General features: G+C 29.1%; 4 protein-coding genes across 6 annotated transcripts in view; 2 read left to right on the top strand and 2 right to left on the bottom strand.

The window, feature by feature from the left end:
* Positions 1–420: 420 nt before the first annotated feature.
* Ercc1 (DNA excision repair protein Ercc1) lies at positions 421–1,877 on the bottom strand. The gene is made up of 4 exons (XM_015520015.2): positions 1,486–1,877; positions 1,250–1,413; positions 804–1,187; positions 421–746 (listed from the first exon to the last, which is right to left on the bottom strand). The coding sequence occupies exons 1-4, from the start codon at positions 1,508–1,510 to the stop codon at positions 522–524; spliced, it is 798 nt and encodes a 265-aa protein (XP_015375501.2). The 5' UTR covers positions 1,511–1,877; the 3' UTR covers positions 421–521.
* Positions 880–4,918, top strand: LOC107170016 (coiled-coil domain-containing protein 130 homolog). 3 transcript variants are annotated; one of them, XM_089222043.1, is made up of 8 exons: positions 883–921; positions 1,871–1,965; positions 2,136–2,174; positions 2,342–2,574; positions 2,632–2,743; positions 2,811–3,071; positions 3,553–3,691; positions 4,570–4,918. In XM_089222043.1, the coding sequence occupies exons 4-8, from the start codon at positions 2,375–2,377 to the stop codon at positions 4,776–4,778; spliced, it is 921 nt and encodes a 306-aa protein (XP_089078169.1). In that variant the 5' UTR covers positions 883–921; positions 1,871–1,965; positions 2,136–2,174; positions 2,342–2,374; the 3' UTR covers positions 4,779–4,918. The 3 variants fall into 3 exon arrangements, with proteins under 3 accessions (XP_015375497.1, XP_089078169.1, XP_089078170.1); XM_015520011.2 differs by lacking the exon at positions 2,136–2,174 and having other exon boundaries at positions 880–921; XM_089222044.1 differs by lacking the exons at positions 883–921; positions 1,871–1,965 and having other exon boundaries at positions 2,054–2,234.
* LOC107170017 (mitochondrial S-adenosylmethionine carrier protein-like) lies at positions 4,804–8,486 on the bottom strand. Its single transcript, XM_015520014.2, has 6 exons — positions 8,105–8,486; positions 7,516–7,672; positions 7,348–7,454; positions 6,330–6,600; positions 6,122–6,251; positions 4,804–5,026 (listed from the first exon to the last, which is right to left on the bottom strand). Exons 1-6 carry the CDS (start codon positions 8,186–8,188, stop codon positions 4,909–4,911), a joined length of 867 nt encoding a protein of 288 aa, XP_015375500.2. The 5' UTR covers positions 8,189–8,486; the 3' UTR covers positions 4,804–4,908.
* Positions 8,487–18,452: 9,966 nt separating this feature from the next.
* bbg (PDZ domain-containing protein big bang) overlaps positions 18,453–23,907 on the top strand; it is a 68,375-nt gene continuing 62,920 nt past the window's right edge. The window contains exon 1 of the mRNA XM_015518740.2: positions 18,453–18,876. The gene's annotated coding sequence lies outside the window, so the exon portion shown is untranslated. The remainder of the gene's footprint in view (positions 18,877–23,907) is intronic.

Here is a 23,907-nt window from a genome sequence, read left to right as displayed (position 1 = left end):
GTCATTTTTATTTAGAAATACTTTAAATAATAATTAATAAGTAAGGAATAAAAACTTTAAAACGTAAACATTTTTAACTAAAATAAATGTTCAGAAAATAAAACAATCTATTTGTACTTTTGTGATAATTGTTTTCAATTTATTGTTTGAAACCTTAAATGGCAACTTGTAGAGAACTTTTATTTAATTTTCAAGCTTCAGCTATTACAATGTAAATTTATCCTCATTTATTTAGTATTTTAATCTTCTGGACTCCTATATAAATTACTTTTCGAGTTCTAATATATACACTATTTAGGAATTGGAAATTACTCTATTTTCTAATACACATATAATTACTAATAGTAAAATACTACTGAATGAGTTAAGACTCATTAGACTTAAGAGTTAAGATTAATGATAGTTTATAATAGAACACTGTACACCATAAAAAATATTTATTAAAAAAGTAATACCATTGACAATAAAATTTAATGAAAATGCACAAACATGAAAACATCACATTACAATATTATGTTTTATTATTTTTTTTTTAATTGTGAGTCTTCCTCGAGAGTTTTTTGTTTCAGAAAAGGTTTGTGAAGAGCATTATATAATTGTGTTGCTTTATGTTGAGCAAACCCAGGACACAATGCCAAAGCTGTATGAGACGCTTTACAAATATTTTCCAGTGAACCAAATGTAGATAGTAACAATGCTGCATCAGTTTTATTTACTGCACGAATAGTTGTAAGTGCATTGGCTATCTGTTATTTAAAAAATAAATTATTTTATTTTAATAGAAACAAAAGTTTAAAGTTTACCCTGGAATAGTCATCTGCTTCTGATTTTTCCATTATAAGATCTGGTGGCTTGTTTTCAAATATTTTATAAGTTTCAATGAGTTTACCAGCTTCTTCAGAAGTCCAAGCTAACATTAAAGTAAGTTCAGCAACCAAACACATTCTAGTCAATTGTTTGAGAGCTGTATGAGGCTCTTTGACATCAATCTGAAGCAACAATACTCGTAATTCATATAATTTTCCCAAGGATTTTACTCTGTTGTATATATAGTCAGGCTTTAGCATATGGTAACGCAGGGATAAAAATAGTGCACATGTTGTACGTCCCATTACATAGTCAGGTATAATGTCATCTGAATATTCCCATGGTACATTGACGATAGATTTAAGCAGTGGATTGCCTCTCTAATAATAATTGAAATATTTAAAAGTATTTAAAATCAGTCAACAAGAAAATAACTGTATACTTGTTTGTTGTTGACCAATACACCTGAAACAGATGCAGATTTCACAGGGGATTGTTTTACACCACTTGTGCTAGGTTGATTATTAGTGGCTTCTGAATTATGTTGTCCACCAACAGAATTGATTGATTCATAATATTCTGATGCTTTAACTTTGCGAAATTCATCTATCACAATAAATATACCAATATTAAAATTAAAGTTGACATGAAAGTAAAAAATTAAAATATTATATTTACCAGCAAAAGAACCTGGATTATTCATTTGTACTTATAACTGAAATATCTGCTTAATTCAATCAAACTACAATAGTCTAAGAATTTATAGATATGTAATATGTATACTTATGAATAAAATAAACTAAAATACCAATTTCAGTTGTTTAAAATAAGATATAAATCTTAAAACTATATAATATTTGGTAATTTTAAAATTATTAACATATTATTAAATAACAGAATAACTTAATTAATAAAAAGGTATAGTTCTAAGGTATGTAGTACACTTGACATAGGTAGGTATTCTCAATGATTAATAGTAAATTACTCGATTATAGACAAAACTGTATTAGTTATTAGTTATTTATGTCACTTTAAACATGATAAATTTTATTTTATTATCTAGATGAATTCAAATTTAATCTTTAGCAAACAAGTGAAGTGACTATACTCAGGACCATAACGTCATAAACTCATAACAGTCATAACTCGTAACGTATTGTAATAATTATCAATTAATACATATTATAAGAGATAAGAATTTTGATAATATTAATATGCGATTCATATCTATAATCGTGATTATAGACTTTTAGCACATAAACTCATAAACATAATAATTTTATGAATGTACTTTTTTTGTATTTTAAAATTTTAGTTTGATTTTGTAGGTAGTTGGTAATTTAACACATTTTCTTATTCTTTTTATTGTGAGTATTAATAAATATTAACGCAAATACATATATATATATATAATATATAGTATATAAGTTAGTATTTAGAAAATATTATTTATTATCAATAATTTACATATAATTTTTAATATTGTATTTCCTTATTGAAATCAAAATATAATAAATAAATTTTTATATTACAGATAATATTAATTTGTTTATTACCACCAGACAAAATGGGTGAACGTAAAGGACAAAATAAATACTACCCGCCAGATTATAACCCTGCAGTAGGGGGATTAAATAAATTTAAAGGAACTCATGCTTTAAGAGAACGGGCTCGTAAGCTTCATATGGGTATTTTAATAATACGTTTTGAAATGCCATACAACATATGGTGTGATGGATGCAATAATCACATTGGGATGGGTGTTCGGTATAGTAAATATCTTATTGATTGAAATAAAGTAATTAATTAATTTTAATACTTTAGGTATAATGCTGAAAAGAAGAAAATTGGAATGTATTATTCAACGCCTGTTTATCAATTTCGAATGAAATGTCATCTTTGTAATAATCATTTTGAAATTAAAACAGATCCTGGGGTAATGATAAAACTATAGAATATTTTTATTATGTAAAAATTTCTGAATTTTCTGAAATAAAATATAGAATTTAGATTATGTAATCGTAAGTGGTGCTCGTCGGCAAGAAAATCGGTGGGATCCCTTTGAAAATGAACAAATTGTTCCAGAGGACAAAGATACGAGTAAACGATTGTTTGATGATGCTATGTTTAAACTTGAACATGGTACTGAAGATATAGACAAAGCTAAAAAAGCAGCTCCAATATTGGTTAAACTTCACGATGCACAAGATGCCAAATGGAATGATGATTTTGCTGCTAATTCATTATTAAGACAACAGTTAAGAGTAAGTTTAGAACTATTATTTAAATAAATAAATTACACTTCTTATTCTACATATTTGGTTAAAATTAATTTAAATATTCATTTGATTTAACTTTTCACTACATAACATATTTTAGTAAACAAAAAATAATATTTTGAAACAAAATAGCCCTGTATGTATAGCCTAAGAAATGTGGGTACTGTGTTGTACAAAAAATTCATTATTCAACTGTAGCAAGTTGGCTAACTTTCGTATGGAAAAATTATGTTATTTAATATTGGTATTCATTATTCACAGTGGCGCCGATCACCTAATTTATCAATGACATATGTCATAGTAGATTTTATAGCTGGGGGGGCCCACCAAGAGGTACTGAGGTCTGGTTGTGAAAAAATTAGGGCAGGGGAATGTATGATGTCATAGTATTTTTTAAACACTTCGGCGCCACTGGTTATTCAGACATTATCATCTTATAATAATAATTAATCTGTTCAATTTTCAGACCAAAAAACAGAAATTAGCTGTGAAAGAAAAACATGACAATGAATTAAAAGAAAGATTATCATTAAGTATTCCGTTAGTAGATGAAGTTGAAGAAGATATAAAAATTGCTAAACTATTAAGCTATCAAACATCTGATAGTAAGCATATATAGTTTTATTAATTTTAAAATGCAAATTCAAACTCATCATTAAAAAAAAACTAGTCAAATACCATTTGATTTTTGTATAGTTCGTTAACACGTTCACTGTGGGATGACGTCTTGAGGCATCATTTCTATCGTTCCCATAAGCGGATGACGTCTTAAGGCGTCATTTATACATGTATTTTCAACTATTTTTAATTTAGTCAGCGTTGCGTTTTAATCTTGATTTTTGACCAGCGTTGTTCAATATATATTACTGTATATGTGTGTGCAATCCGTATCTCTAATTTTCTATTTTTAAGTCTACGATAAAACTTGAATGGGGAATACTTTTATATTATTATAAAATGTTTGATAATTTGTACACAATTTTTTTATAACTAATATTGTAATAAAGTATTAAAGTATTTGAATGATAATTATTTTAAGTTATATATTTATACCATGACACCCTTAGGCGTCATACAAAAAAAACCACGAACATTTGACAAGCACCGGGGAATGGTTATACAAAAATCAAGCAGCAGCAAACGTGTTAATAGTTGGTCACTAACAAGTTAATTGTCTACCTTTTTATAAAAATGTTAATGCATAATATCACAAAAAATTTTTCTCGTCATTTATCCAATAATGATCTTAAATAATATGTATACCTATAAAGCATTGCTATTGAATAGATAGCTGCTTTTTTATGTATATTAAATTATATCATATAATTACACAAATTATACTATGTTTATTATTCAATTTACAGATTTTTTATATTTAATATAGAGTTTAAAAATATTGATTATGTACAAAGCACGTTGTATTAGTAAAATTAAGAAATTTTCTTTTAAAATCATTATTTAATGTATGTATTGTCCTATTTAGGTACAAAAACCAGACGAAAAAAGTTTATTCAAGGACTTCGTAAAACTCCTAAGCTGGACCCCAATAAACCAAAAAAGTGTCTTAATGTAGGTATCATTCAATCAACTGTTACAACAAAAAAAGAAATATTACCAGATGCTAGTACTTATAATTGCTCTATGGCATCACTTGTATCTGCAGATTATGGATCAACATCGTCATCAGATTAAAATTGTATTAAAAGTTATAAATACATTTGATTTATATATTTTGTTTTAATAATTAAATAACTATAACAATTATTGGTAACAATAACAAATTAGAAGAGTACAACATGAATATAAGTACTATTAAAAATGTTCAAATTTTATTCTTATGTTTATCTTCAATTTCTCTACATGTTTTTTCATATACACCAAAAAATAAAGCTCCACCTATCATTATGAATACGACTCTTGGAAGAAAACCGGCAAACAATCTGAAATCAAAAACATAATATAAATAATTATGACAAAATGTTTACAAGATTTATCAATCTTTTGAGAACTGAACGCACAATTTTTGGGTTTAATTATAAAAATTAAAATAACAGTGGTGTTGTAGTGATTAGGAAAATAATTGTAATTATAATTAAAATAAATAATATTGATTTATTTTCATCGTGAAATTTATATAAAATATACCAATAACGACATAATAACAGAGTTCCCAAACTCCTTGACACTATACCTTTTATTGTCCCTTCTCATTCTTCTAGAAATCAATTTTGATTCTATGTAGACAGTCTACATAAGACTTTTTGGACACAACCACACTCTGCATCGTATGATCAGAGCTGCAAATAATAATTAATCCTTGGGCCACACAACCACTTTACTTAATTATTACTTAACTATTAAGTGTATGTTAAGCACTCTTTTTTCTGTACATTAGTACAATTGTGTTCTAACTACTCACATGTATACTATTTTATCATATCAGTTATAATATGTGAAATTGTGTTTATACACATTAATATTTGACATACTCAACATGTTCCTGGAATTTCACAGCAAGTCCATTTTCTTATATATTCCTATACAAAGATTAGCAAACAACAATAACAAAAATATTGATAAATGCATCTTGACGAAATTTTGGTTTTAAACATTACAGCAGTTTTTTTTTTGTAAACCATGCAACATCCAAATTATAATGAACAAATGGACTGAATAACACAAAATTATATTGTGACAATAAACGAGATAACACTTCTGACTATAGTACTCACTTAACAATTAAACAAAAAAGCCTTAAAATAACCATGCAGTATTCAACAAAGATTTTCTCTTATTCACATGATTGGATAGCGAAAATAATGTTGTGCTCTTCGATTCATCTTTTCTTTTACAGCAATAATTTCTCATAATATACCACCACTAGTCACTAATCAATAAATTATCAAAAATAATATGGATATTGTTTTAGGAAAAATGAAATAATCATTTGATCTCTTTGAATCCATACACAGTGTTGTAAACTCTCATTGCCATTGTTTCTTTTTATCTAAATACTATATTATAAGTTATAGTACCCATTGAGTCCTTTTTTTTTGTATATGTTCTTAAAAACTATTGAGAATTTTTGATCCACTGCACTATTTGCTAACATAATTTGTGTTTTTGTTACATCAATGGGTGTAGTCAGAGCAGCAGCTATACCACCTACGAAACAGTTATTATGAAATTATAATTGTTAACAAATAAATAGAATGGAACCGTAAAACAATTATAAATAATAACCTGATATAGATCCGCATAAGGCGACTTCCAATGTTGTAAGAGGTTTACCAGTAAGAATCCTGTACTCTTTTTTTAAGAATTCCCATATTGGAAGTTGCAACATAGAGAATGGTACATCTCGCATAACAGTTGTCCAGAAACCACGATAAAATCCAAAAACTCCCTCGTTAGCATACGCAGTTCTTATGATTTTTATAATAGGATCTTGATTTGGTGATGCTTGACGCCTTTGTTTTACTATTTCTATGGGTACTTTGGTTGTACAACAAACCTACATAATTAATAGCATAGAAATATGCAAAGTGATTCACCAAGGCTGCATATCCCATTTTTTCTTCAGTAATATAGTTTTTTAAATCTGATTTTTGGAATTTTTAAATATACATAAAAATTCAATTCTTGGAAATTTTTGTACAACTTAAGAAGTATTTTATGGAGAACAAGTAATTTTTGAGCTACTTAACTTTTTGTTCTAAGGAATTTATGTCCAAAATAATGTGTTTGGAAGATATCATAGAAATGGTGATCTAAACATTTTGATGATAAATAATAACCTATCAACAATATTTTTAAAAATGGCTATAGAATAGTCAATACTAGATCCAATAATATATATTTATATATTATAAATATTTGTCAAACCATTTTTGAGAACAATTATTATTATTATTATAAACATTTAAGTAACTGAGAAACTATTCGTTTTATATTAAGGATATTAAGATTTAAAAAAAATAACTATTCTCATCTGAAAAATGAAAGTTTTTATTGTAAAAGGACACTTTAAATAGTACAAACAAATTTAAGAATTTGAAAAATCACCTGAGTAAATTTTAAAACTCCTAGTGATAAAAATTTGAATAAATGTATTACTATAAGAAAGAATGAGAATAAGCGTTGTTGGAAGATCACTTTGTATACAATATTCAATAGTAATATACATCAAACATCATTAAAATTAAATTTGAATGTTAATATTCAACTTAAAACAATATAATATAATTAAAATTTAGTATACCACTTCACCAACGATTCCTGCACATAAATGAACTAATGGAGCAGTATTGTTGGATACAAAGGGAAATAGATTTTTAAAACCATCATAAGTGCCAAAAAACAATCCCGCTAAAAACACATGGGTTTAAATTCTTTTGTTTAATGGTAATGATAACAAAAAATATTTTACCTGTAAAAGGAGCTCCAATAATAGTCGGTGTTAGTCCTTTATAAATACCTCTGAAGCCACCAGACTGAATAAATCCATATTGGCTTTGTAATCTAGTTTTTAACGTATCTAATGGGAATAAGGCAATATCAACAACAGTTCCAGCTACAGCACCAGCCTAAAATAAATTAACATATTTTTACTGATGTATTTATTTACTACAATAATTACAAATTAAATGATATATTTAACCAAAACAATGATTATAAAAACATTTTTAATCCATAGTTTTTACTTAAACTTTAACTAATTTACAAAATGTTAAAAGTTTAATAATTTATAACTAAGTTTAGAATCTAAACTTTAGATGATGAATGACGGGAAAACTTTAAAATGGTTACAAATATAAGTATTTAGTGAATCAATTGAAAATACATTTTTAATACGATTTAAATACAGGAAATGTTTTAGTTCTTTTAAATCATTTTAAATCGAGTATTTTCTTTTTTTTTTTAATCAAACAACATAATATACATAAATATTATACAAATTGAATTATCTACCTTTACATATAGAAATATAATATAAAGTAAAGTTAAAGCAAACTTACTATTAATGAAGTTGAATAATGTCTAGGTACATTAATTGAAATTGGACTGAATTTGTCACTTGCATCCAATTGGTTTTCATTCATCGTAGGTAGGTAGTTATAATATAGCTTTAATGTGAATAAAAATTATTTGATATTATTATCTAATGCAGTCAAATATAAATATAATGTACATAGGTAGACCTAACTATCAAGAAATATTATCTGCCCGGCAGTACGAGCACAGAATAAATTAAATTATAATTAAATGTTATATTAATATAAATTAAATAGATGTAATCTATTCTGACGTATCTATACTCAATAGATCTAGAGCAATATTGAGCAATTACAAAAATTAATTCAAGACATTCTACTATTCTAGTGTTTTTGAATGTTATCAATATTATAGTTTAGTCATTGATATTCTATAATCAATGGTTTAGTCACAGAATAATTCTGTGGTTTAGTGTTAACATTATCAAGTATCAACAATTATTATGAAATTAATATAAATATGAAATTGTTACAAAATGTTACCATAAATTACACAATATAGTTATTAGAATAAGTAATTACACTTTTTAATAATACAATAAAAATGATTATCTCAAACCTATGTAATTAAAACATTGTAACCCAATGGCCTATGTCGCCGAGGGTATATTTCGTTTAATATAAAAAAAAAAAAAAATGATTATATATTTTTAATTTATCTAAATAGCCAAATAATAATATATAATTGTTAATGTTGATATATATTCATGTAACTAGTTACTAGTTAGGTTGATTTAGAATATTATAGTTTTAAATTTTAGAGCAGAGCGTTCTTGAATTAACTGTATTTGTGTCTTCTGGCCTTCTGGGAAGTAAAATTAATTAAGTCTCATAAACAGACATTTCCCATGTTTTTTTATATCTAGATGGAAAATTGATTATTCTAAGGAAAAGCAATTTTTTTTTTAAACTTTCTAGCAATTATCGATAAAAATATAAAAATGTGTGAAGTAACCAATGTCGAAAATTAACCATCTTATCAGATCAAACAATCAGTTCAAACAAATTTTTATAAATCAATCTTTGCAATGGAATCAGTCTATTTCAAAATTATAATCTGTCATCTGCATTCCGCCAGTGCATTTATTGTAATAATTGTTTTGATTTATTTCAAGCTTATATGTATACTTCGGTGTATCGTTTCGACTCTATTGAAGCTTTAATATACGCAAAATAATTCTATTCGTGCAATTTTTTTACGATAAACACATACCGATGTAAAATGTATATTATAATAAAATGACAACGACCAGTGTAGATTGTTACAGTTGTACGAGGATGGCCAAAATTGTTGAGAACAGTGACCCAGCAGGCAGCTGCCAACTGGCTTATTATTATATTATATCAATAATATTAAAATAAATAATTTTACAGTAATTTATTATTCGTTTATTGATGTTTCATTTTTGAAATATTTCTACAACTATAAGACTGAAACACTTCGTAAGTACCTACTAAGTACCCAAATAGGGTGAGTACTAGGTACTAAGTAGAAATTACTACCTACAATACTGAAGCAAATGAAGAAAATCGTCAATAACTTTATTGCAATTCGTGCCAAAACTCATAGATATTATTATAATTTATAATATATGTTTCCACGGCAACGGCCATAATATTAAGCGATACTCTGATACATTTAAATAAATATAAAAATAAATAGTTACAATTTACAAACGTAGGTATAAGTATATAATGTATAACCTATTACCTAGCGTTCGCCACATGATATATTATAGTTCAAACTTCACGACATGACTGTTCTGAAATACGTCTTGTATACCATAATAATGTCGTTTACCTATCGAATTAAAATTGATTGAACAAAAATATTCAGAAGAATCATAAATTCATAAGTCGAGTATAGGTAATAGTTTTTTCGTCACGGGAATTCGCAAACAAGCAGATCACTGGCATAGTGGCATATTTCAATGCCAATGTAAATACGCATTAATTATTATTGCTTTACAGTTAACCGGCGTTTTCAATTTTCATTAATTGTCAATTTGTCCGTTGTCGTAATCCCCTTATCAAAAATTGACAGTTATTATCATTTATCTTTGAAATCCACACGAGGACTATCTTGCTGGCGTTATCACAATATCTTTTGTCGCCTGGACCACAGAATAGGTGAAATTTTATATATAATAAAATTTCACCTATTCTGTGCCTGGACCACGATTTAAAGCCATAACAAATAATACCTGCATAATCTAGATACATAAATTATCCACGATTTAAGCAGATCAGTCCGATCAGCTGTTCGAGATTCGCTTAAATATTGTTCTGCGATTTAGGATGACAATATTTAGTATTTACCCACATACTAAGATTATTGTGGTCGAGTCATTTTTGTGCCGATTTGCCACTACTTAGTAGGCATATATTATTTTAAGCCATATATATTATATACTCAGAAATAAATCATGGACCAAGATAATAGAATGACATAATAATATTCTATAGTTGCATACATTTAGAATATAATAGATTATAATTTATATATTTGATATTTATTTATTCACGTTTTACCTCAGAATAGATTTACCTACCTTTAGTTAATCTTACTTTAAAGTTTAAATCATAAATTATTGTATACAAAATTAAATATAATTTTAATTTTAATTGAATCGGAGATAAGCTGAAATTCGTTTAAAAATGAAATGATAATATATAGGTTCCAGGCAACGCTAAGCAATATAGCTATAGTTACGTTATTTTTTAATTTTTTTATTATATAATATATTACTCATAATAGGTACACATTCATCATTTTGATTGTAAGTTATAGTATAGTATAACTGTTATACGATATAATTTACTGCTATAGTTGTACTATTAATGTATCGTTTATACTTGTATCGAGAATTTCGAAAAACATTTTGATTGATGAAATGAAAATCAATTTATTTATTCCATTTATTCCAGAACAAAAATAAATATTTCATTTCCAACTGCAATTTTTTTCAACCGATTTAAAAAATTAATAACAATGCGTTAAAATAAATATCGATTTACTCAGTTTTCTACATATATCATGATTACAAGTTGTATGTAAATAAAAATAAATTATCATAAATATTATAGTTTTATGTTAATTTAACATGAAAATAACCGACCAGGGTCATGACTACAATATGATATCATGCTAACTGGTTATTGGTATACGGTATACGGTTAGGTATACCGTTTTTATTTACCATTATATTTAATAACTATTCATAAAAAATTGACTAGTTAAAAAACAGTAAAACGGATTATGCTTTGATTCTGGTTTGAGTGATACAATTTTCGCATTCGGGGGGGGAAAAAAAACAAAAATTTTTTTGTGGAGGTCGAAATTGCACGTGAAATTGCGATATATGGGAAACACGGCTTGGCCCAAATTTGGACCTTGCACGTTTGCGAACGGGGCTCAACGTCGTGATGCTTACCGTGACCACCTATCGTCCCGGAAACGATAGTGGTGTGTTTGGGGGTGTGAGATTTGATCGTGTGGCAGAGTGTGTGAGAAGTATAGAAAGTTCTGTAACTTCGGTGAGGTGGCACCCGTCAAGTGATGTGACACTTCGTGAACACCCAAAGACACGACATGGGTTCCACTGGCGCACACACAACAGGCTCCTCTGCCATCACGAAACCAATTGCAGCACACGCCAACCGTGGACACATGTCCGCAGTAACTTGGTTGTTCACCATACGGCGATTTCGGGCAATTCCACGCACCAGACCTCACGACGTTTAGATGCATATCCGGTTGATTATATACCATCTATTCGAGAGTAGACCGTCACTTTGTAGAACGATCGATTGCTGATTCTGTCTATAGTCAATGTTGGGTTACAACCTGGATGCTAGATAGCGCTGTGGTATAGCAAATATGTAATAATCCTAGATCATAATTTATGTCATATTATGATCTGTATTATGATCTAAGGTAATAAATAATAATCTAGCACAGTATTTCCCAACCTTTTTTTACTCAACGCCCCTTTTAGATTTTAAAAATCTCACACCGCCCCCCCCCCAATCAATTTTTTAAAATGATAAACGTTTTATTTTTTAATAAGCTATTTAATTTAAGACAAAATATCATTTAACATTTTAACGCTACAATTTAGTTAATTTTAATTTTTAATTTAAAACCTAACCTAACCTCAAGTACCTGTCAAGATAATTATTTTGATATCATTTAAGTGTCTATAAATATTATACCTATATAATTCTGTGGATTACATTAGGTATTTTATTCTTTACAGTTATACATTTCATTACAATCAGTTGTAAACAAAAAAAATTTAAATGATAGATAAGCGCCCCCTTCAAAATAAAAAATGTCCACAAGGGGGCGGTAGCACCCACATTGGGAATCACTGAATTCTAGCACGTCAACAAACAGCAAAATACGTTTGATAAAAAAAAAAGGAAATATTGTGCATATTATGCAGACATGCATAGTTATGCTGATGTTAAATCGTTGGTGCAAGCAGCGTGTTGTTTTGCTATATAATAATAAAATTAGGTTTGGTGATTTATTTACATTTATGTAATTTTGTGTGTTCTGCTACGCATATATTTTATAGTCATAAATAAATAACAATAATATGTTAGTTAATTGTTAGTACTTAAAGTTTAAGTCTTAAACTATAGTTTTAAATTATTATTCTATGTTCAAAATGCATGGTTATAATGTCATATAACATTGTTATTGTAATAAATTATAAGCATTTTGTATTTATAAGTTTATAACTAAAGCTAAGCATTTTCGTCTCCTACTAGCCGACATGTATTTTGTAAGTTTGTAACTATAAAAGTATAAAATAATTAAGAACTATGTTTGACTACAATAAATAATAATTCATTGATCTATATGATGCTATAACTCCAACATTTGAATTACAAAACACATTATTTTTCACAAGCAAATGAGTTATAAAATGCATGTTTAAGTGTAGATTTTAAAGATGAGTTATATTCTAGAGTTCTGCTATGGTGCATATTGAAGATGTATACTATTTAGTATTTATTTATGTTTTTCCGTTTTTTTTTTAAATATTATTTATATAATATATAGGTATATTGATTTGCTGAATATTGTCTAAAAACAATTAATTATCAATTTAAATTTCCAATATATCTTTTTAACTTTTCAAACATAATATTATATAATAATGTCAAATGATAATACTTAAAATATAAAGCTGACATAGTGACATATCAAACCCTCAAAAATATTATCTTCTATAATTTTTATAACAGGTGATTATTTTAGGTACCTACTCCAACATCGTTCAAAAATCACAAAAAACACAATATTATTAAATGATGGACATGTTTTAAGTTACACGTAGACTTTAAAAAAATAATAAATATGCTTGGCAATTCTTTTTATTCATCTTAAAACAGATTTGATAAGTACATTTAATTTGTATTTCAAGACGTGCATAAAAAATATCTTTAATTGTTAGAAATTTCCTCATAGACCACCCAAAATGTGTAGATAAGAAAACCTCTCTCACTAATTTTATTCTTTAATTATATGATATTAAATTTATGCGAAGGTTTCAAGGTTTTAACTTTTTTTTTAATTACAGTTTATAATTATTATTTCTATTAGAGTAGGTTGAGAAACCAGCGTAATAACGTAATATATATATTATATAAGCCAAATACCACTCACTTATTCATATCAATATAATATTATTGGATGGAAAATTAGAATTTAGCGATTAAGTAAGTTACCTATTGTTCACTCTGTTTATATTTAATATGTATAGTTTATATCTCTATACTAAAATTAACATATACCTAGGTTTGTTGAAAATTATTGTTACACAAATACCTACGCATGTATAGCCATGTAGGTACCACGGGTATCAGGCGTTTAGGTTTCATGAACCTAACCTATACTCTATGCGTTAATTCCATATTATTTAATCACAGTAAAAAAAATAAAATAAAGAACTTTTCCATAATTAAATTATGATTAAATATGTCAGTCATTAAGATTAAAAATATTAAATTATTTTTTATCTTATATTATACACACACAAAACGTTTTCAATGAATAATGACCACGCACTATAATAATTATATTATATTTATATTATATACTGTATAGTCTGTATATAATTGTATAGGTAGTTCAGGTAGTTGAAATATTTGACCACAATATAATATATCATATAGATTTCTAGTAAAATACCCTAACCATAATAATACATATTATAATACATCTGATTGTACAAAAACTATAAATAACTAACAAAAAATAAAAGTATCAAAATAAATAATATATTAGTGGTTAGTAAATAGTAGATCCGTAATTAATTTCAAATTTATAAAGAACATATTTACATATACCTATACACGCTCGTCTGTGCCTTTATTCAATGTGTATTGAACGTAAAAAATCTATTTACACTCTCATCAATTATAATAATATGTTTTTTTTATTTGTTAACCCGTGGCAACATAGGCCATTAGGGGGGGGGGTGGTACTGTGAGTTTTTTTAACAGTGGTGGAGGGAACACGTGAGTGTTTGTTATTGGCAGAATTTTTAAAAGGGCAGTGGGCACCCGTATAGGTTTCTTCCATGCTCGGGTGGTAGGCGATTATTTTTATTATATTGCAGTTATTATTACTATATAACTCGCGGACTTTCATTGGGGAAAAAAACGAACAAACTTTATAAATTTACTTTAGTTGTAATGTATCTCATTTTACCGGCAAATCAGTATCGGTGTCCTTTGCTTATTAATTATTATAATCTTATTTGACCAGAATGGACAATCCATCTGTAATCTGTTATAGATTCGGTATATTTAGATCTTGATATTCTTCAAAATAGTCCACACTACACTCTAAACCTTCTTCTGAATTGGTCAAGTAGTTTTTGAGTATGCATGATATACATTTATAAGGGCATTACCTTCTGTTGTACATTTGAATAATACCAATTAATAAATTAAATATTATTTATTTATTTATTTAAAAAAAAAAAACCTAAATTTATTAGCAAAATTAATAGGTCACGGCTGTTGTCGATATCAATTAAATGTTATTTTATTAGCCAATGGTTACCCTCTCTATATAAACAATTAGTTTTTTGATTTTCGTGAACCAAAAATATAATGTATAAGCGTAGCCTATATATAGCCACTCTGTAGCAACACTAGCAACTTAATTGGGATTAAGATCTTCTTTAACTAAAATACTCTCTTACTCTTAAGCGATCTATTTATAATATTTATTGAAATTTGTTTCTAAGATTGACACGTTAATACACACCAACCATTGGCGTAGCCAAGAGGAGGTGGCTAAAGGGGCAGCTAAGGGGTCTATAGCCCCCCTCCCATAATTTTTTGAACATTTTAAAATACTTATAACTCGCTTCAAAGTTAAAATATAGTAAAAAGCCCACGAGATCGTCCAAAAGATCTTACCTTTAAATTTTATTCGAGGTCAATTCACTCAAATTATTAAATTAGCGGTGCTAAACGTAATCTGCTAAGCGTAAAATTTGCCATGTTACACGCTTGTAAGACGGATACAACATAGCGGGTATTACGTCCTCTTTAATTGTGAAATAATCACGCAGTCGCGGTTAATTAATAGTTAGTACGGTACTTCGATAATATGAGCCTCGGAGCCTACCTTCTAATCACGCTCCAATAAGGATGCAGTGAAAAGATTGGAGCCATAATAAGTAAAAAAAAATGTTTATACAACCATATAATTTTTTGCTTAATTTATTACCTACAAACGTTATTTAAGGTACAAAAAGTGTAAAATAAAGAAATATTGTAATTATTATTTTTTTTGTGAGAAATAGCCCTCCCCTCCATACAAAATTTCTTAGCTACGCCATTGACACAAACTCTTCATAATATTAGTATTATAGACAGATATAGCTACATAATGCTCGATTATATTATACTTTTGAAATTGATAGATGGAAAAAAAATCAGAAAAATCTTAAAGACTGGAAAGTCTGTCTACACAGACATCAAATTATTATATTTATTTAAAGGTGTATGCTAGTATGTTCCATGTACATATTATATATTATTATTTTATACTATACACAGTTACAACGAATACAACGTTATATCGTCCGGATGGCGGAAGGCTTTGTAGCGGAAGGGAGACCTTATCGCGGTACCGGAATTGTGGACAAACCGGTGTTCACTCACCGCCACCCAGTCGGGCCTACGGGTGCACGTAAAAAAAAATCAAATAACGTCCCACAAGTACACTATATGTGCGTTTACGCGACTGACCTCCATATTTAGGCCGGATCCGTAGGGGTCTGGCTGTCTGGGCCCAGTCAGTTGTAAGACATCTCATCGATCGATAAGGAGGGGTAACGGGTATTACATTGTTTTATTATAATTTATTAGATATGTACCTACCTATCGATACGATGCACGAATGCACGATTATAGGCGGTACCTATAAGTAGAATACCGCATTCATATAATGTAATATGGATGACATTAATTTCAACCGATTTATTTTTATTCCGACAGTATACTTTTTCATTTTACGCAGCACATCACAAATCTTAATATATATATTTATATATTCACGTGGTTTAAAAAAAAACTAAACAAGATTATTATATATGCAGTGGCGTACGCAGGGGTAGGGTTCTAGGGTTATAACCTCCTCCCCCGAAATTTCTAGTTCACCTATAGTTTGGGGGTATGGAGGGCGAAGCCCCCACGGGTCTCTGATCAACCTATACTGAAAACCCTACCCGAACTAAAATCCTGCGTACGCTACTGTATATATGTATTAATATATTATAGTTATAAATGTATAACAATCGACAGAAGGATAATATGTATTTCAAAGGATTTAGCTAGAAAATTCATCAGGGGAGATGGGCAACAAGCGTTATTTTTAAATTTTTTTCCCAATTTATAATTTAGTCAGACATTATAATATATTTGTTAAATATGGGTGGCGATGGGGGGAGGTAAGTTAATTGCTTCCCGCTTCCTCCTTGGCTACGCCATTGTGTATTTCTATTAAAAATAGGAAAATTTGACACTACCATATAATATGTAGACTAAAAGTAGTAAAAGTATAATTGCATAATATTTAATATTATTAATGAAGTTGACCACCAAAGTGAAGTCGTCACTGAAATAAATATATTTTAATTTAACCTAAAGGCATATGAAAAGATTTTTATTTTTTTTAAATTTCCTCATAAAATATATCACAACTTATTTGTGACAAATAAAAAAAAAATTATTATCACCTTTTAAATGTGTAAAATATTGAAGTTAAAATATTCTTGTTTAATTATATTTGGTACGTTGTTGTGTCGCCTGGAATATCGTTTAAAATGGTGATATTGATTGTATTTACATTACAGTTTTTGGCTGCCAATATAGACCGTGCACTGAGCCACTGACAATTTCTGTAATTTTGTGGTAGATTTGGAAAAGCTACTTTGTCAATTAACTCATTGGTCGTTATTGTTGTTATTTTACAGAAATTTGTTGGCAATGTGATGAAAAAACACAAGATATCAATAAAAACTTGTAATACCATAGACGCACGTGCCATAGAAACAAAAAATAAAAAAAACAATAATAACAAATTTAGGGATAGTGACTTATTTCGCACTAACAGCAACCTTTTATAAATAAACAAAAATTTGCGTCGTAAATCTCGAAATGTCTGTTTGAGCACCTCCCGAGGTTGGGCCAATCGCTTTTAACTTAGTCATCTTCTGCCCATAGGTCTAATATATTATTTCTGTACCAAATTTCGTCGCAATTGGTCCAGCCGTTTAGGAATGCATAAATAGGACAAACAGGTGGACAGACAGAAATCCATTTTTATATAGATAGATGAATGATAATGTGTTACAGACATATTGCACTTAATCAGGCAGTTGTGCGGTTTTATACGACGATTAATATTGTCACGGTCTCAGCGAATACTCACTTGGACACATCGCTTGTCACAGCGGTGGACTTGTATTCTATTCTTCGTGGCAAGTAGTACGACGAACGACCCTTGAGACGAGAGCAAAATATCGGGACACGGGAAAAAAAACCTGTTGCGCCCGCCGCCAAACGGATACAGGTGCGCGTGTACAACATATACCTATGGATATTGTTGTTATAACCGGTAACCGCCGCCGCGACTTTCGTGCGAAACATTCGACCGAGTCTTGTCAGCCGCCGCCGGTCCTCGCCACCGTGCCCATCCCCACCGATGTCTCGCGAAGAAGACACGCCGCCGCTCGGTCGGGGCGCCCGTGCCACAGGTGAGCGCGGTGCGCAGACCGCATAGTGTATACGCATTACGCGCAGTACCTACATGTTCGTCCGGCCCCGTACGACCGGCCTGTTCGTCGTCCGCTCGTCGATTCCCGCCGTGGTGCTCGTCTACAACCCTTCCGAAACCACCCTCCCCCAACCACGACGAATACACGTGTTTCGTGTGCGGTCTTTTTGAGTTTTCCACTAGCCCTCTCCATGCCAAAAATTGTCCGTGTTTTTTTTTTCGTATTCGCACGCGATGACCGCCATCGCCGCTGTTTTTCCGCCGACGATCGGGCACCATGATGCCGCGGGCGTTTATGTCATCGTAGGCGACGGACCATCTAGTTCGGTATCGATCAGCTCTAGTGTTCTGTTGCCGTGAAAAATACCCATCAAACACAGGGGTAGGAGTGGCCTACAGGATACGTTTTTGACGTTTTGTTCACGTAAGTCTTGTATAAGATATATCATCGGTTTTTATGCACATCAACGAATCTCCTAATGGTACTTCATATTAATACACACATATATATATATATATATAATATCATAGTATAGGTATTATTGGGTATAAAACTTATTTAAAAAATATTTTTATTATAATATTTTATATATTGTATTATTGTGTACAATAAGTAAATACGATAATATGAAAATGTAATCATTTCCACAATGACATCGTATGGGGAGGGATATCGTAGTCTAGCTAATCGGATTCAACAGACGGGTCAATATTCTAGGGTGGTAATGTACAATCCTCTAAAATATAGTCATGTCTGTTTTCTTAACGCTCTAATCGAATTATTCTGGACGACTGCACTGCATGTATTCGGTAGGTACGTGTATCATAGCCTATAAGAATACACTACGAAGTTAGTGTTTTAGCGGTTTTCCAAGTGTGTTATAGATTATAAACCACTTAAATATATTTCAAAAAGCGCTGTGTGTGATTCACGTCTGTGTGTAAAACGGGGCGGTGACATAATGGCCCAATAATGATATTATAGAGGCATGACAGATATTATATGAAACCGTAAATATTGTTTATAAATCACTGATATTTACTTTCTTACTGATTACTGATAGTTTGTGTTAATGTATTTTAGTATTTACCAGATTAGTATTTAGTATTTAGTATTTAACCAGAACAAGTACAAGATCTGTGTGGGTCTAAAACGCCTAAAACCCTTTTGACGTCTTTGTATAAATGTACTTATTTCTATTAAATGGTACCCCATAAAAATGTATAATATAATATAATAACGCAATAAGTATAATATATTAATATATTAAGCTTTCATTATAAAATAAATTATACTTTGTTTCCGGAAGATAGGTAACCGGCAAAGGACGATAAGAACGAACGAAATCGGTTATCACGACCACCCCCGCCGATCATGTGGGAACACTGTCCGTTCGGTGATTACGATTAGGTTCATTGGCCAATGCGGCGGCTCGAGTCGAGGCGATTGTCCCGAATCCCCGTCGTCGACCTTGTTCCGCGCACGCACTTGCCCTTTCACATTTATTTTATAGTGTGTACATAATATTATTTATAATTATTAACGAACGGATTTGTGTAAATAGTAAATAGAATTTGTACAGCAAATATTAGAAAATTTTTTGATCGTAAATGTCTCTCTTTTATATGTTCTAAATGTGCCTAGAAAAATTAAGTATAAGATCTACAACAATTTTATCTTCCTAAATTTTCCAAGATAGAAGCCAATCAAACATTTTTGCTGCAGACATTTATAACGATACCAAATGAGCGATTTTGTATTTTCCTTAACACAGTTTTATACAGGAACGAAAATAATGTTGGGGAAATTTAATATTGTAATCAATTGAAAGCACACAAAAACAACAAACATCCTAATTCCCCATACAATAATACAATAATATACTATACAAAATATTACCTATCTATATCTATATTTCGATACAATAATCTTAATTTTCAACCTTAACACTGGTATAAATATTTAAATACTTCAGGCTTTAAACAACGCACTATTGTACTCATTAATTCTTGTCCAATCTAATGACAAAAATACGATAGTATAAACATATACCTACTAAAATTGCGAACAAAAAAAAGGAAAGAAAAAGAAATTCTACTTTTGAATGGATCTCTTAAAAATTAAAGCATAACACAATTTATTATTATTCTGTAGAACAGTCGTTAATATTTAAACTATTTTTATATGGTTGGCATTTCGCTTTGAAATTTAAATTTAATTTGTATCGAGTGTGACTTATCTAGTACCTACGACTTAAGTTCTATTAATTAGTCAAAATTATATTTTGAACCGTTTCAATGATTTTAATAACATGTTTACTTTTAAAAACATAATTTGACTATGGTTTATCAGTTTATCTTTTAAAATTTAAATTAATAACAATATTTTTGTCGTTTATTTTGTTGTATGAGTTTTAATAAAACTATTTATAAAACTGTTTTATAGCTAATAACTAATAAGTATACATTGATTTTGGCGTGTTCGTCAGCGTCCGCATAATATATAATAATAAAACATACGCGCGCGCGCGCGTGTGTGTGTGAGTGTGTGTAACTGTATCATCATGTCGCTTGAATTGAATTTACAAGAGAAAACCATTTATTTATTATTTTTTTTTTTGAAAGCTGCGCTCTCACTTCGAGTTTTTACAGCGGATCTAAACCCTAGCGAGGTAGCAACTGACAAGTGCACAAAAAATTACGACGGCTTTCGATCAACTGTGCGTACAGCGTACTTACAACATTAATAGGTGTGTTGAGCTGTTTAGTTTCATGAGTATCGGTGTGGTTTCAAAATGTATTATTGAGTTCCGCGGTCGACTTAATTTTTTATTCCATCATTCGAATACCTATCACCTCCTAAAATACTATCGGTAAATAAATTATTCACGTATAGTATTTTCTCCACGTTCACGCCACCATTCGCATACACGCATGCTTTTTATAAACGTTTACCTATTCACAAATGCACATCTATTTTAGTTTATAATATGTATCAATAACTATGGTCAGGGCGGAGGAACTGGAACAGAATAATACTTTATTGTTTGCGCATGCAAAACATTATATTTTAAGGAAAAGCGATAATATTGTAGTATCTATACTCTATGGTCCTATTATGGACAACAGCTAGACGGCAGTTTATAGAATAACAAGACATAAGTACATATTATCTTATATAAGACAATCGTTTTATACTAAAATATTGGACAATTGTATACAATTACACAAATACTTAAAAGCGAAAAATATGTTTATAGGGTATGGTTTAAAATATTGTTTATTTTATAGTGACAAACTACAAATTTTGTGGTTTCATCAAAGATAAAAAGCGGGAAAATCGTGGATATCGCTCTGCTGTACAGTACCCATAGGTTACAAGTGGGTTACTGTAATAGATTGAATTAATTTTGAATCTAATGATATATCATTGAATACGAAAAACGATTCTGAGCGGAGACGGTTTATCTGTCTAGGATATATTATAGATTATTAAAAAATTTTAAATCTTAGATTTAAAAAGAAATTTTTTATGAATTTCTAGCTTAAAATGATTTGCGAATTTTCGTGATTTTTACGTATGTTATCAAAATTCAAACTTTGAATGCTTATTATAAAAAAAATTGTAACTATGAATTTCTTTTATTATTCAACTGCTATAGTAATAATATGTTAGGAGCCTTGTATTAAATTTTCAAGCTTTTATACCCAATAACAAATACATTTTTATCGATATTAACTTAAAAAAAAACTTATTATGATCGAAAATTGCATATGCCTATAAATAGTTCAACTTAAGTTTTCAAAACTGCATGGTGGATAGAATATACTTATAAAACATTCGGTGAAAATTTCATGTAGGTATCTATGGTAATTTGTTTTAAAGTTTTATCGAAAACTGATCGTGCGTAAAAATTCCCGTTTTTTCCTTAATTTTTAGTTTGTTTATCCCGATTATTTACAAAAATATTGAGAATATTTTTACTTTTGACCCCCTCAAAATACCAACTAACTAACTTTCTGATTGAACGAGTTACTGAAGTCGAAAATCGAAGCACTTTTACTGTCCTAAAACGTGATGACAGACACAAAAAACACACACACACATCATGGTAAAATCAATACATTCTCGCTCCGCTCAGAATCTAAAATACTCTAGATACCTACTGGCCACTACTATTTATACTAATAACTTAATCAATAAAATTAAACAACATGTTAAAATTTTAGATACGCAGAAATGTTATACAGAATTTTTTATGCCATTTTCATCTGGTTTTGAAATTTGTTGTGTCATGTACCTATACTCATGTCTAAATGTCTAATATCTATCGATGTTTTCAATCAACTTCTAAATATGAAAATAAAATAAAGACGCCTAGGATATAATAATAATAGTTGGTTGACAACCATTTTTTAGGTATTTTAAAGCGAATACAAGAAAAAACTATGTGGTGAAAACTATATGGGCACGCTACAAATTTGCTTGAAAATTTAATTAGAAAATAATATTCATTCAATAAAAAATTCAAAGTTTACGTATACAAATTTGTATCGTGTAAATATATAATATTAAGAAAACGTTTTTAATACTATTATAAGATTATGTATAGGTATGCATATTTTATGAATTCATGAATTACTAAATTAAAACCCTAATTTTATAGCAAAACAATTACTAATACATTTAAAAATTAGGAAATAATAATATTGTTTGACAATTTATTGAATTAATAAATAAATAAATTGTATTAATACACTAAAGTCAATACGTATTAGGATGAGTTAATTATTCAGGTGACAAGTACAATTTATTTTATCGACCATAAATATTATAAAGTTAATTTATTGTTTTTAAGTAGATATATAAGTTTTCAATTCTGTCACTGTCGAAGAACGTTAACATTTTATGTGCAAAATCTATGCGTCAGCAAGGAATCTTGAATGGCTAAAATGCCCTTGAGCTAAATTTCACTTCAAAAACGCCCACACCTATACGCATAATATTTGAATACTATAGAACCGACTATCTAATATATACATAGGTCTTTATATATGTATATATATATATATATATATATATAAGTACATACATGATTTCCCATTTGGATCTAATCACACTTGAAAGATCTGAATAAATTAGCGAATAAAACACACATATATATACCTAAAATGGATAAACAAAACACGTTTCACCAGATGTGGTAGTATTATTTTTATTTCTCCATCTTTCTCATCCGACAATCATTTTTGCATTACAATGCTTAAAATTTTCCTGCGATGACCTTAATCGCTTTATAACTTCCGTATAAAATATAAATTGAATTTCGTTTCCGTATCCACCATATTACGCACAATAGTGCGTAAAAATTATGATATTTCGAAATTACGGAGGGCATCAATCTTGATGAAAAAATCTAGACAGTAGATTCCATTGAGGCTCAAACTATAAATT

The sequence above is a fragment of the Diuraphis noxia genome, unplaced genomic scaffold (genome assembly GCF_037042655.1).
Source record: "Diuraphis noxia isolate RWA-SAM2 unplaced genomic scaffold, SU_Dnox_SAM2 contig0003, whole genome shotgun sequence".
NCBI lineage: Eukaryota > Metazoa > Arthropoda > Insecta > Hemiptera > Aphididae > Diuraphis > Diuraphis noxia.
This window is presented reverse-complemented; position numbering and strand designations above follow the sequence as displayed.